At 30.9% G+C, this 14287-nt stretch overlaps 2 protein-coding genes across 2 annotated transcripts; both read left to right on the forward strand.

Moving 5' to 3' along the window:
• Window positions 1–4261: 4261 nt before the first annotated feature.
• Window positions 4262–4456, forward strand: BKA55DRAFT_485523 (uncharacterized protein; the record flags this gene model as incomplete). Its single annotated transcript, XM_046186218.1, has 1 exon — window positions 4262–4456. A coding segment is annotated over one exon (195 nt), but the record flags the coding sequence as incomplete, so codon positions are not given.
• Window positions 4457–9915: 5459 nt separating this feature from the next.
• On the forward strand, window positions 9916–11274 carry BKA55DRAFT_600047 (uncharacterized protein; the record flags this gene model as incomplete). Its single annotated transcript, XM_046196469.1, has 3 exons — window positions 9916–10553; window positions 10605–11040; window positions 11089–11274. The coding sequence occupies 3 exons, from the start codon at window positions 9916–9918 to the stop codon at window positions 11272–11274; spliced, it is 1260 nt and encodes a 419-aa protein (XP_046041315.1).
• Between the last annotated feature and the right edge of the window lie 3013 nt (window positions 11275–14287).

Below are 14287 nucleotides of genomic sequence, written 5' to 3' on the forward strand. Positions count from 1 at the left end.
CTTTATTTAATCTTTTATATTTTATTACTTAAATTAGTAGCTAATATATTATAAGTTAAAATTAGTAATAAACTAGAAAAAATTCTAAGATTAAAAGCCTATAAAGCAGAAGTAATTAGAAAAATAAGAAAAGTTAATAAAAAATAAAATATCTTATTAAGTAGAAAAACTACTTAAAAAGTGAAAATATATAAGAATTATTAAAATATCTTAATAATACCTAATAACTCCTAAGGAACTTTTACTAATAATATTAATAGGGAAAATCTTACCTTAATTAATAATATTAGAAGCCTCTGCTAACTAAGCTTTAATTATAATAAATAACTTAATATTATTTATTACTTCTAAGTTATTTATAGTTTTAATATTATAATAAAATATCTCTTTATTATACTCTTATAACTGCCTTTTTTAATACTAAAGATATATTAGATAATTTAAATATTTATTTACTTACTATTATAAGCTTATTAATTTAATCTTATCTAACTCCTTTTCATATTCTAATTAATACTTCTTAGTAATAAAATAATTAGCTATAGGCAAATTAGCCATAAAATTATATATTAAAATCTATAAACCTTTAAGAATAATAATACCCTTATTATTATATTTATAATTATAATAAGTATGTTATATGTAATATTTATAACCTTCCTTAGCCTAATATTTTAAATTTTGAGGTTTTTAATAATTAATAAGGTATAATAAGAAAACTAGTATTATTAATTAAATTTACTTATATTTTCTAATTATGAATAGCTTTTAACTCTAATATCTTATTAATATAATATTAAAAGAATCATTATAAGTTTAAGTTAAATATATTAGAAAAAAGATAATAAAAATAAGAGTTATATAAGTCTTTGGGATAAGACTTAATAGAGGGGAGATATTATATTATAATCCTAGTAGTCATATTAGATAAACCATATAAAATTACTTTAATTAAATAATAACTTACACTTTCTTTTTACTTCTATTATAAGCTACTTAATAAGACTCATAATTAAACGTATAGCTTATATATAAATACTAACTTATTATAGTAAGTTACTATAAGTATATAAAATATATTTATTAGCACTTTTATAAATCTTAGTTTACTAGCTATTAATAAAACTTCTTTATCTTAATTAAGCCTAATATATATTAAGTTTACTATTAAGAGATATAATACTTTAATAATACTTAGTTTATACCTTATATAATTTATAAATAAAAACCTAGACTAGCCTAGTTTTATAATTTAGAATTTAATTATTATACTTTTAATAAGAAGTTCTTTTTAATAGTTATATCTATTATATATAATATATAATAATCTCTTAATAGTTATATCTATTATATATAATATATAATAATCTCTGCTTATAGCTTTTTTTAAGATTAATTTAATTATATTCATAAGATTATAATTAATTAAAAAAAAGCCTTATTTAAGCTATAAGCTATTATAATTAAATATTATAATAATAATTATAATTAATATTAATGAATATTACTAATAATTAGATTAGGTAATATACTTTATAATAAATAAATTAGGCATAGTATTCCTTTAGGTAGGTTAAAGAAAGAAAGTTAATTTAATTACTAAAAGTTAGTATTTATATTACTTAGCCAAGGTAGTAATTATATTATAAAAGTAAATAAATCTTATTTAATATTAACTTTTATTATAATAGCCTATTATAAAAGTCTTCTTATTTAAGCTATTAATAACAAAGCTAAAAAGCTAAATAGCCTCTTATAAGGTTAAAAGCAAGGGGAAAAAATTATACTATATTTACTTTATATTATTCTTAATATATATTAAGTTATTTTTATTTATTTATAATATAACTTAGTAATATAGTCTTATAAGATAAGTTTAAATTATTATAAGGCTTTATATTTAAAGTATTTTATTAAATCTTGTTTTTTTAAGTTTATAAATTAGCTTTAAAAGATATATCTACGTATTTTTAAAGTTTAATATAATTTAAATATTTATTACCTTTATAGCTAATAAAGCTTTATTAAGTTAAATTATTATAATTAGCTATCTTAATTATATCCTAAACCTAGCTAGCTATATATATACTAGCTAAAAAGCCTTACTTACTTATTAGCTAGCCTTAACCTTCTTCCTTTAACTTACTTTAAAGGCTACTCTTTTATTAACCTCTATAATATATTATATTTTAATTATTTATTTTACTTTTATAATAAGTTATTTAACCTAATTTTCCTTTTTTTAGCTATAATTACTAATAGTATTATAGTTATATTATTATAATACTTATTATTTGAAAGAGCCTATAGCTACCTAGGCCTAATAAGCCTTATTTAATTAAAAGTTATAATATAATCCTTAAAATTAAAAAAGCATTTAAGTAAAATAAGAAAAATAAAAGTAATATATTTTATATAATAATTATAAATATTAAAAAAGCCTAATTTAATAAGAATAATATTAGCTATATTAAGTTAATAATTTTTAATTATAAGATTCTTTTATTTATATATTTTATTTATATAAAAGACTTTTTAATTAATAAAGCCTTTTTTAATATTAAGATATAAAGCTTTCAGGATTTAAAAGGGAAATTATATAAAGAATTATAAATAAATAAATAAAAAAGAAAGTTCCTTAGGGCCCTTAGTAGTAGCTTATATAATAAGTAGTTTAAAGATGTCTAGTAATAGGCTAAGAAGGTATTAAAGAAGATTAAGGACTTATAAAGATTAGGCTAGTTATAATCTTAAATTAAAAGAATATAATTAGAATAAAAGTAAGGTTTTATAAAGGAAAATATATTAAGTTTTATATAAGTTTAAGTTATTTAAAATTACAGATATTTAATATTAATAGTAAAAAGAGGATTAAATAAGTTATAAAATAAATTATATAATTAAATAAGTAAAATAGCTATAATATTAATATATTATTAAGATAAATAAGAGGTATTTTATTATATATTATATTTTAAGTTTATTTATAATAAATTAAGTTAAGTTATATAAATAATAACTTTATAAGCTAATTAAGAATTTTTATAGCTTATCAAAATCCTTATTATAAGGGTTTAGCTAATATAACTTAAGGATTTCTTTTAAATTCCTTTTAATTATAATAAGTAAACATATATATTTAATATATTCTTAGTAAAATATTTAATTTTTCTTTGTTTCATAATTAATTTCTTTAATATAAATTAAAAGCCTTTTTACTTATTTTTTTTAATTTTTTAATTTTAATTTATATAACGTGTTTGATAAGCGAGCGACGCAGTCAAGCGAGCGACGCACTACCCTATGCACCTTAAATCCGGTTCTTAAAAAACTCTTTAAAACTCCAAGCTAAGCCTAAAATAGCTATAATCTTAATAGCATATATATAAGTCTTAAAATAAGATATTTTATGTTTTTAAAAAATCTAAGAAAATCCTATATAGCTATAAACTTTAAAATCTATTTACACTGTAAAGTACACTGTATAATTAAGCTTTTCTTTATAAAGGAATTTCTTTAAAAATCTAGGAAAAATATATAATATAGCTATTACTATACTATTACTAAAAATGCTTTTTCTATATTTTTAGCTGTACCGTGCAGTGCGTCGCTCGCTTGACTGCGTCGCTCGCTTATCAAACACGTTAGCCTTAGTATATTGTTTAATACCTTCTAATAATATATTATATTATATACTTAATTAAGTCCTTAACCTTTTATTTAAGTTTCTTTATTTTATTTTTATAAGTATTTAAATAAGCTAAGATAATATTTTTTACTTTTGTTTATTATTATTTATAAGAATCTTTTTAATTTTATGAGGTATTTTAAGTTAGGCTAATTATTTGCTATAACTAAAAGTTAAGGCTTAACTTAAAGTTATCAGCATTATTAATTCTTTTTTTTTTTATTTTTTTTTTTAAGTTTATAAGTTAGTCTTAAAAGGTATATCTAAGTATCTCTAGAGTCTGATATAGTTTAAATATTTATTGCCCTTATAGCTAGTAAAGCTTTATTAAGTTAAATTATTATAATTAGCTGCCTTAATTATAGCCTGAACCTAGCTGCATATATGCCAGCTAGAAAGCCTTACCTGCCCATTAGCTGGCCCTAACCTTCTTCCTTTAACCTACTTTAAAGGATATTATGCTTTAATTATCTATTATGCAGTAAGTTATCTGACCTGACTTTCCCTTCTGGCTGCAACTCCTAATAGCATTACAGCTGCATTGTTATAATGCTCTAAAGAAGCCTATAGCTACCCAGGCCTAATAAGCCTTATCTGACTAAAGGCTATAATGTAATCCCTAAGATTGAAAAAGCTCTTAGGCGAGATAAGAAGGGTAAGGGTAATATGCTTTATATAATAGCTATAGATATTAGAGAGGCCTGGTTTAATAAGGATTATACTAGCTATATTAGGCTAGTAATCTTTAGTTATAAGATCCTCTTACTTATATATCTTTTTTATATAAAGGACCCTCTGATTAATAAAGCCTTTCTTAATGCCGAGATATAAAGCCTTAAGGACCTAGCAGGGAAGCTATATAGAGGGTTATAGCTAAGTAGGAGGAAGAGGAAGTTCCTTAGGGCCCTTAGCGGCGGCTTATATAATAAGTAGCTTAAAGATATCTGGTGGCAGGCTAAGGAGGTATTAAAGAAGACCAAGGACCTGTGATAGGCTGGTTATGGTCTTGGACTAAGAGAGCGCGAAGATAGGGGGGACGGCGTACTGCGATGTCTGGGATGGAAGCGGGGTAATCGCAGGGTCAGACTAGGAAAATAAAAGAAATATATTAAGTTTTATGTAAATTTAATTGCCTAAAGTTAAAGACATTTGGCGTTAGCGGTGAAAAGAAGATTAAATGAGTTATAAGATAGATCATGTGACCAAATAAGCAAATTAGCTATAATATTAGTACACTATTAATATAAACAGGGGATAAGTATTATTATATCAGTATTACTTAGTATTATATAATATATTTTAAATAAATACTATTAATATATAATAACTAGGTTTTTAAATAAATAAACTAATTTATATTAAATTTATATTTATAAAAATATAAAATATTATATTAAATAGTTATTTTATTATTATATTTTTTAATAATTAAGTAATATATATAAGGCTTATTAATATAAAAGTATTATATTAGTAGCTAATAAGCTAAGTTTAATAAAAGTGCTAATAAATATAATTTATATATATAATATAATTATATTATAATTCTGAGAATTATTAATGATTTATATTAATTATTAATAACTTAGGTTTATTTATTATAATTAAATCTTAATACTTATAAGTAAAATAATTTAATTTATAATAATTATATATAATTAATAGAATTTTATAAGATATATATAATATAACTATTAGGATTACAATATTAAAAGCCCTACTTATTAACTAGCCTTAATCTTTTTCTTTTAATTTATTTTAAAGGTTTTTTATTAATTCTTATAATTATACTTTAATTATTTATTATACTTTTATAATAAATTATTTAACTTAACTTCTAGCTATAGCTACTAATAGTATTATAATTATATTATTATAATACTTTAAAAAAGCCTATAATCACCTAGGTCTAATAAGCTTTATTTAACTAAAGGCTATAATATAATCCCTAAAATTAAAAAAGCTCTTAAGTAAAATAAAAAAAGTAAAAATAATATATTTTATATAATAATTATAAATATTAAACAGGCCTAATTTAATAAAACAAAAAAATATTAATTATATGAATTTAATAATTTTTAATTATAAGATCCCCTTATTTATATATTTTTTTTATATAAAAAACCTTTTAATTAATAAAGCCTTTTAAATATTAAGAATTAAAGCCTTAAGGATTTAAAAAGAAAGCTTTATAAAGGGTTATAGCTAAGTAAAAAAAAAAGTTCCTTAAGGCTCTTAGCCTAGGCAGCTTATATAATAAGTAGCTTAAAGATATTTAATAATAGGCTAAGAAGGTATTAAAAAAAATAAGGACTTATAATAAACTAATATTTTTTATTATAATATATAATACCTTATATTATATTTATATTAAAAAAAAATATTATTATATTACTTTATATATAATTATTACATTACTTTTTTTTAATATATGTAATTAATTAAATTAAATAATAATTAAAAAAAAGTAATTTTTATTAAATTAAAATTCTTTTAAATAAAAAGTTTATTTTAATAACTTTAATTATTATATATAATATATATTACTTTTTTTCTTATCTATTTATATAAATAATATAATAATATTATAATTAATTTACTTATATAATTATATAATTTATTTTATAACTTTTTAATCCTCTTTTTATTATTAGTATTAAATTTATAACTTTAGGTTTTTAACTTTAAGTAACTTAAACTTATATAAAACTTAGTATATTTTCCTTTAAACCTTATAATTACCTTACTTTTATCTTAAATTATAATATATTATTTTTTTATATTTATACTCTTATAATTTAAAATTATAATTAGCCTAATTTATATTTTATAAGTTATTAATTCTTTATTATAATAATAATACCTTTATGACCCACTTCCTAATATTATAAAGCTATTTATCATATAAGCTATTATAAAAGGCCTTAAGGAAGTTATTTTACCTCCTTTTTAACTACCTTCTATTTAATACTTATCTTAAAATTTAAAATCTTTATTTCCTAGTATTAAGGGCAGCTTTATTAATTAAAGGGTTATTAATAAAATATTATATAAAATAAACGACCTTATAATTAAAAAAAGCTTATTTAATATAATAATAATTATTTTTTATTTCCTAGGCTTTTATAATTTTAATAGCTATTATATAAAGTATATTATAATTATTTTATTTAGCTTTTTAAAAAAACCTTTTTTACTATACGGATTATATTATATTTTTATATAATATAAGGCTTATTAGGCTTAGGTAGTTATAGGCTTTATCAAATAAATATTATTAATAATTATAATAAAAAGTTAATTTAAATAACTTATTATATAATAAATCATTAAAGTATAATATATCATAAAAGTAAATAAAAAACCTTTTAAATAAGTTATAAGAAGAAGGTTAAGCTAGTTAATAAGTAAGGCTTTTTAACTAATATATATATAATTAGGTTTAAGTTGCAATTAAAATAGCTAATTATAATAATTTAACTTAATAAAGTTTTATTAATATGTAATAAGTAATTATTTATAATTTTAAAAGAATAAAAAAATATATAAGTTTATAATTTTTTATTTATATTAATAATATATTGGTATATAATTGTTTTATTTAATTAATTTTGTAATTTATTTTATAACTTACTTAATTTTTTATTTTAACTCTATAAATATAAACTTAATATAAATTAATTTACTTATTTAAAACCTAATTTATTATATTTTATAAAAACTTTTAAATTAAAAAATTTATTAAATTAAAATTAATTTAATTTAAAAATAAATATTATATTTTATATATAAAAGTTTAATTAATATATATTTTAAATGTTTTTTAGATAATTTAAATAAATTATATAATTAATTATATAATTTTAAATTAAATGTTCTTTTTTAAAAAAAATACATATAATATAATAAAATAATTAATAAAATAATTAATATAAATTAAAAATTAATATATAAATTAAAAAAGCTAATTAAATATATTAATAAAAAAATCAAAAAAACCTTAATTATTAAATAAATAAGTAAAATATAATATAATATTAAATAAAATAATATAATTAATAAGTAAATATAATATTATTTTATATAATTTAAAGAAAATTTAAACTTTATATTTTAATTATTATAAATTTAATAATTTTATTTTAAATTTTATTTAAATTTATAATAATAAAAATTATATTTTATTACATAAAAACTAATAACTTTAATAATTATAAATATATCTATTTAATATTAATATAAACTAATATAAGTATTTAAAAATCCTCTAGGTCTTTTATTATTCTCTTAACATTTTATTCTAAACTTCTATACTATTTAAGTAGGCTTTTCAACCTTTCTCTTTTTCAGCGCCTTAGGTTCCAGTTCAGGAGCCTTTCTCTTCTTGTTCTCGTTCCAGCGCGCATCCTTTGACATGGCGGTCTCTCGCACGGGTGAAGAAACGAAAAGTGAACCTTCAAGATTGTCTCCGCGACTTTGAGATTGCAGCGACAGAGTTGATAGGGGGAGATTCTCAGGCGGCGGTGCACCTCCATCCTTGGTACGCTTGTGTTCAGCGTTGCTGGGAGTAGATGTTTGAGCCTCAATCTCAAGATTTATGAGATAGTCTGTTGCGTAAAGCCTGGTGATGAGTTGATGATCGTTGGGAAGACGTTCTATGATAATTTGGTGGAACGCGAGGGATGCTTGGAGCACGTAGCGCAACGGGTTAAATTCTGGCTCCATATTGTATGCCTGGAGGGTCAAAGACCTTGAAGTAGATCGGAATCCTGCTGTTAAGAGCGTAAGGAACAGTAACGGTTCTTTGTCAGATGGGCAACTTACAGTAAAGGTAGCAGCCCTGGCAATACGAGCAATATGAGAGATACGGTGACCAGCGCAATTAGCGGTTTCTGCGACAATGACCAAGATGTCTGTATGAGCATTCTCAATAGCGAGAAACACGACGGCTTATATGTTGTGATTCCATCTTAGTATACTCAACCTTTTCACTGTTTGTGACATACGGCAACAAAGAAGACACTATAAAAACATTACTATTGCAATAGAGACCCACGCTTCAACGTACAGCGCACAAAGAAGTGCTCTTTTCGCAACGTAGAAGATGTTGTAAGATCCCTGTTACTTGTCGTAGCGGTCAACGTGAGGCAGTCTTGTCTTTGTCTCCAGGGTCGGATTCTGCACGAATTCCAGCCATCAGTGATGGTGACTCAGTTTCTGAGTCAATTTTCTCATGGCTTTGTAGTGATATACGCTAATAATGCAGCCAAAGACACTAGACAGTAAGAACAGGGCTCAGAATTAGTAGCATGGTTAGGACCAAGGTACGTGTTTATTCACCCTTAATAATATGATATATTACAGGGTTTAGGCAGTCTGGTTGACGCTTGGTGATGAAAGACTACATTTTAGGGCTGAGCTAGAATATTCTAAGGGTTTTTGTCTTTTGTTGTGTGCTGAGACCGTGGTGCGTTGATGTTTGGAAACAGATTTGGTTCTTTTTAATACACAGCAGTACCGTTTCTCCATTCGGAAACCACACTGCATATTGCAATGTCAAATAAATATAAGTAAATAATGGCAATTATTGCTCACTTATATCACGTTTCTTATTATCTAGATGACGCGATAAGGTCCAGCTCTCAGCCAAGATTAGCTCCAAATAATGCATTGCTATCTTCTGTTGTCTTTTCCATGAAAACGTAGGGTAAGAGAATGAATGCTGAAAAAGGAAATGGAAAATTGAGATGGAGCGACGGCTACCGAGATAACGATAAGGCTGATAAGATATGTGTATGGACAGTGCGGCTCAAATGATTGGCTGGATTTGGCTGACAGACAACTCCGCAGTAATTATTTTCCGTGTCTCACCCCGCCAACCATTACCCTAACCATGCTTGGACCATGGTCGTAAATGCAAGACCATCAACAACAACATTATCAAAGAGGTCATTCACTATTGAGCTGGTGTACATCCATAGTCGAGACAAATGCCATCTATCGCCTTTGACATGTCCCAAGGTCAGGTCATATGCTGGCTTGACACGCTCCCATTCGACTCTACCGCATTTCCTTGTGCAGACTCTTACCAGCGCAATCTCAAGCGACAAAGATCATCCAAACTCGACGACTCTCGCAAACGACATCGTCCCATTTCTCCCCCAAAGTCAGGAGCAGGACATTCGAAGTCGTCATCAACAGTATCTGTATCATCTAAATCTCAAGTCATGCAACCCTCTACACCAAGTAAATCACCAGTCAAGAGAACAGCACATGACGCAACCGACAATGACGAAACACCACGAGCCAGCACAACAAGCGGAAAAGACCTTCGGAGCAACGCAGCCAGTTTTCACTCTGAGAGTCAAAGCGAGACCTCGTCACGGACCAGCAAACGTTCGAAACGATCTCAATCACCAACAAAGAACTTTCCCTTGTATGGACCCGAAGGACGTCGTCTGACGCGAGGTTCACTGAACAGTATGATAAACCAAGGTGCTTCATCTGCAACACTTCGGCATCTCATTCGACAGATGAAACGCGTATTTCTACAGCATGAAATCATGCCAAGGAGGTGCAAATCACAAATTGAGAAGCTTCCCGAGGTGGTTTATTCAGTTGAGCCATTGTTGGATTACATGTTCTACGATGATGGCAGCATTGAAGGCAAGGAATTGACAGATAGAGCTCGTGCTGAGGAACTGGTTCGTCGGGCGTCTCGCATTGCCGAACGGTCTGGTGATTGTGCTAGCATGCTTAGCGATGAGGCAGCTTGGAATAATCTGGTGCATACACCATTATTGGAGATACTAGTCTCTGAGATGGGAGATATCCCGGCGTATGCTATTTTGGACTTTATGCCCTGGTAAGTCAAATACTTTCATCACTCACTCTTATACGATGTTGACAAATACAGTACTACGACGAACATCGACTCGACATACCACAGATTTGCTGAGAGTTCAAGTCGTGTTGACTACATCTTCCGAATTCGTCCTAAACGCGACCCAACTGTGAACACTGAGAACATATTAATAGCTCAACCACAACAACGACCTCAGCAAATTTTGCAGACACAACAAGCAGTACAATATGCAGCGCTATGCTTCAACTGGACAAGTGACAAAATACTACAGCAGTATCCTCTAGGCATAAGCATTGAGACTAAGCGTCACGGCGGCGACATAGCTAAAGGAGAACAACAACTGGCAATCTGGCACGCCGCCCAGTGGGAATTCCTCATAGCCCGAGCGGGTGATGCATCAGTCTCCCAACTCGGATTTCTCCCTGGCATAGTGGTTCAGGGACATTCATGGTCACTTGTCATCACAACGAGAAGTCAAGCTACAACTGTAAGTTTCTTATCCGAGTTTGAAGAATATCAGCTGATTTTGTTATAGACGGTCTTGCCAAGTATTGAATTTGGAAGGACGGATTCAACTATTGGTGTATTTCAGGTTATTGCTGGGTTGCAGAAACTGAGGGCTTGGACACTGGAGATGCTTTGGCCTTGGTATAAGAGGAATTTGCCTGAGCTCAAGAACTCAACTGTCAGCTCTCTTCCACAGACAGTAGTGATAGAGTAGCGAAATGTCATGCATAAATAAGAAGAGAGGCCAAAATCCCCATCATGATCATTCGTCTTGTCACCAGGGTATCGGCACCACGTTTGAGGCGAATATTATTTATAAGCCAACATTAAGCACAGATGAATCTGCCCGACCCAGCACAAAGACGCTGGGACCCTCAGTGCTCTGCCACAGCAGTTCAATGGTATGAGGTATAACAGTCTGGTACTGGATGTTGAAGGTAGGTTGTTTATCTTGTGCAACTTTGAATATGAAGTCCTGACCAACCCGCCTACAGATGTCCCGTCAGAGCTTCAAGTTATTGTATTGCTATGCGACCCTGGGAGAATGCCTAAAAAAGCGCTGATATGACTTTTACATCGACAACGACTCATATTTGGCACGCAGTGGCACCTGGAAAGCATTTGCTCTACTCATGGTAGTCAGATCATCTTCAACCTCCGAGACATGGTCCTGGATTTTTGGTCGTCGTTGAGTGGAGGCGGCGATGATGGGGCTGACTGTGTAGTGGTGTAAACGTAGATGACAGGGGTGAAACCTTGGAGAGGGCACACTGAGTATTTGTGATGAGAATGAAAAATGATGATGCTCGTGTTGCTTTCGACGGCGCTTAATGTCCTCTTTATCTTCACGGTGAATGTGTTCCTCGAGGAGCGCCAGAAAGCGCGGATCGTCAGGAAGAATATCGACACATCCCAGATCAACGATGGTAAGACTGTGGACGAAGCGCCTCAGTAGCGTGTCAGTGCTTTTGTACCAGGCCAGGCAATATTGTGTGACCAAATACCAATGTTGCTACCTTTCGTTATGCACGCTCCCTTGTGAACCCTGCTCCAGAGTCCCGAGACACACAACTGCTTCACAACCAAACCGTGTTACCCTCTCGGTGCTACCCCCATTTTCCTCTTCTTCTTCTCTCTTTTCCTTTCCTGACCTCCTTCCACATTAACTGCTCGACAATCGCTAACCATCCTCCTTCTCTGCTTACCTACACACACGGCAAATATCCATGAATCAACAACTCCAGTACTCCAGCCTTTGGATCGAAGGCGAGCCCAACTCGGTGGCTCATACAAGCTAGATCTGCTATCCTTCTTTCACGCCAATCAGGTGCAAGATCACAACCCCGGAGACACTCCATGGCAATATCCACCGGTTGTCGCATTCTGTGCGTTCGCGTATAAGTGTCGGTCGGATTGATGATAGCTGCTGGTGGGCTATGTTGTCGTGAGGTGAAGAGACGTCGTTGAGTAGGCTTTTGGGGCTGTAGGAAAGGCTCGGACTCCAACTCAACCCATTCCTGGACCCGAGTGGCTGATAGCTGACGTGGAGTACTCTATCCTCGTCTCCGGGCCAGTCATGCTCCGACTACAGATCGAACTCGCTTTTACAAGGGACTCGGAATCTCCTTTAGGGCTCTTGCTGCTGTTGAAGGTCTACCAGATGCTGCTGCATGACCTGTATCCGCTGCATCGACGCTTCAAGCTCCATTGGTCTCTGTCTCTCCCCCATCTCTTTGTTCTGAAGATTTTTCTCTGCCATCTTGATAGCTTCCTCTCTTACATCAAGTCTGCTTCTCTTTAGAAAGCAGCCTGGCCTTGATATTTACTTTCTCTTCAGACACCCCCAAAGCGGTTTCACGATCCCCAAGTACCTGCCGCTTCGCATCCGCTCATGTCTTGTCTGTCTGCCGCTTTTCCCCCACTGCTTGTAGCTGTATGTCGAATTCCCTTATGTGCTGCTGGTGGCTTTGCATGCTGTTGTTGAGATCCCTTTGCGCTGTGGCTAGGCTTTTCTCGATGAATTCGAGGTGCTTGCGTCCATTGACATCGGCTATGGCGGTTTGGATCTCGCTTGATATGTTTAAAGCGATCTGGACGGGGTTTGGCATCTAGACGACTGTCATTTCGTCTGATTATGTTTGTTGGTGCGTCTGAGTCTGCATCTGCATCTGCATCTGCATCTACATCTGGGGATGCAACTGTGACTGCGGGTTTGGTTGCATCTCAGGTTCAGGATCTGGAGTCGACCAGGGCTGCCCCCAGCTGTTCATGGTGGGAAAAGGTATTATGGTCAGTGACACTGGACGATGTTGTTGTTGCTGCGGCTGCTGCCAGGTTGAACGCTTAGGCCATCGATCCTGGAGGCTTCTTTGAACAGCCTCATTGATATCCTGCTTATAAAAGCCATCTTCATTCACGTCTTGTCGCTGGGGGTCCAGCTGTATCCCATGATCAACCTGCCAGTCCATGCGGCCCTCGATGGGCGCAAAATCTTCTTCATCACCGGATATATCCACGACAGGTACTCGTTCCTGTATGGGTCGGTTTGTCGACAACCTCTCGGCTGTTCTCGATCACGGAGGGGGGGGGGAGGAGGAGGAGGAGAGAATGGACTGTATTAATACGCAGAAGCGTCTTGCATAGCACGTTGGCCCGGCTCACCGCGTTGGCCATGTCACTGCTGAACTCTTCCCTACGCGCCATCTCTGCACTCGCGCCCTCAATCAAGTTGCGTAGCTGGCATGATTTATCAGCGAGCGCTCCTAGACGTTTGTTGAGACCCTTGAGGTCACTGACGGGAATGACATGTTGGGCTTTCTCGGCGTGGGAAAGGAGCGCCCCTAGAATCTCCAAACTATCGTGGGCTACTTGAATGGGCTTTCAAGGCCGAGACCAAGTGAGCCAACACCAAACAGCCTCCCACCCGCTGGGCTGATCCGTGTACTGCTTCCTGGTGGAGAGGTCCAAAGGTGCGGCGCAGCTCCTTTTCAACGTGGGCTATGTCCTCAGAGACGATTGTCCACAACTGACCCAAGTTTTCTCTCCCATCAACCAAAAAGCTCGTGTTGTTGTGGTAGACGGCAACTCTAGGATGGGCCTTCAGCAGATCTATCTAGGCGTTGGTATCTTGGAAAGCCTTGGTGATACCATTAGGAGTGGACACAATGGAAGACGGCTTTATCTCGATCGTGGTTGGGACGATGGTGACAGAAGATGTGGGCAACTTG

The sequence above is a fragment of the Fusarium redolens genome, assembly GCF_020744475.1.
Source record: "Fusarium redolens strain MPI-CAGE-AT-0023 chromosome Unknown BKA55scaffold_33, whole genome shotgun sequence".
Taxonomy (NCBI): domain Eukaryota; kingdom Fungi; phylum Ascomycota; class Sordariomycetes; order Hypocreales; family Nectriaceae; genus Fusarium; species Fusarium redolens.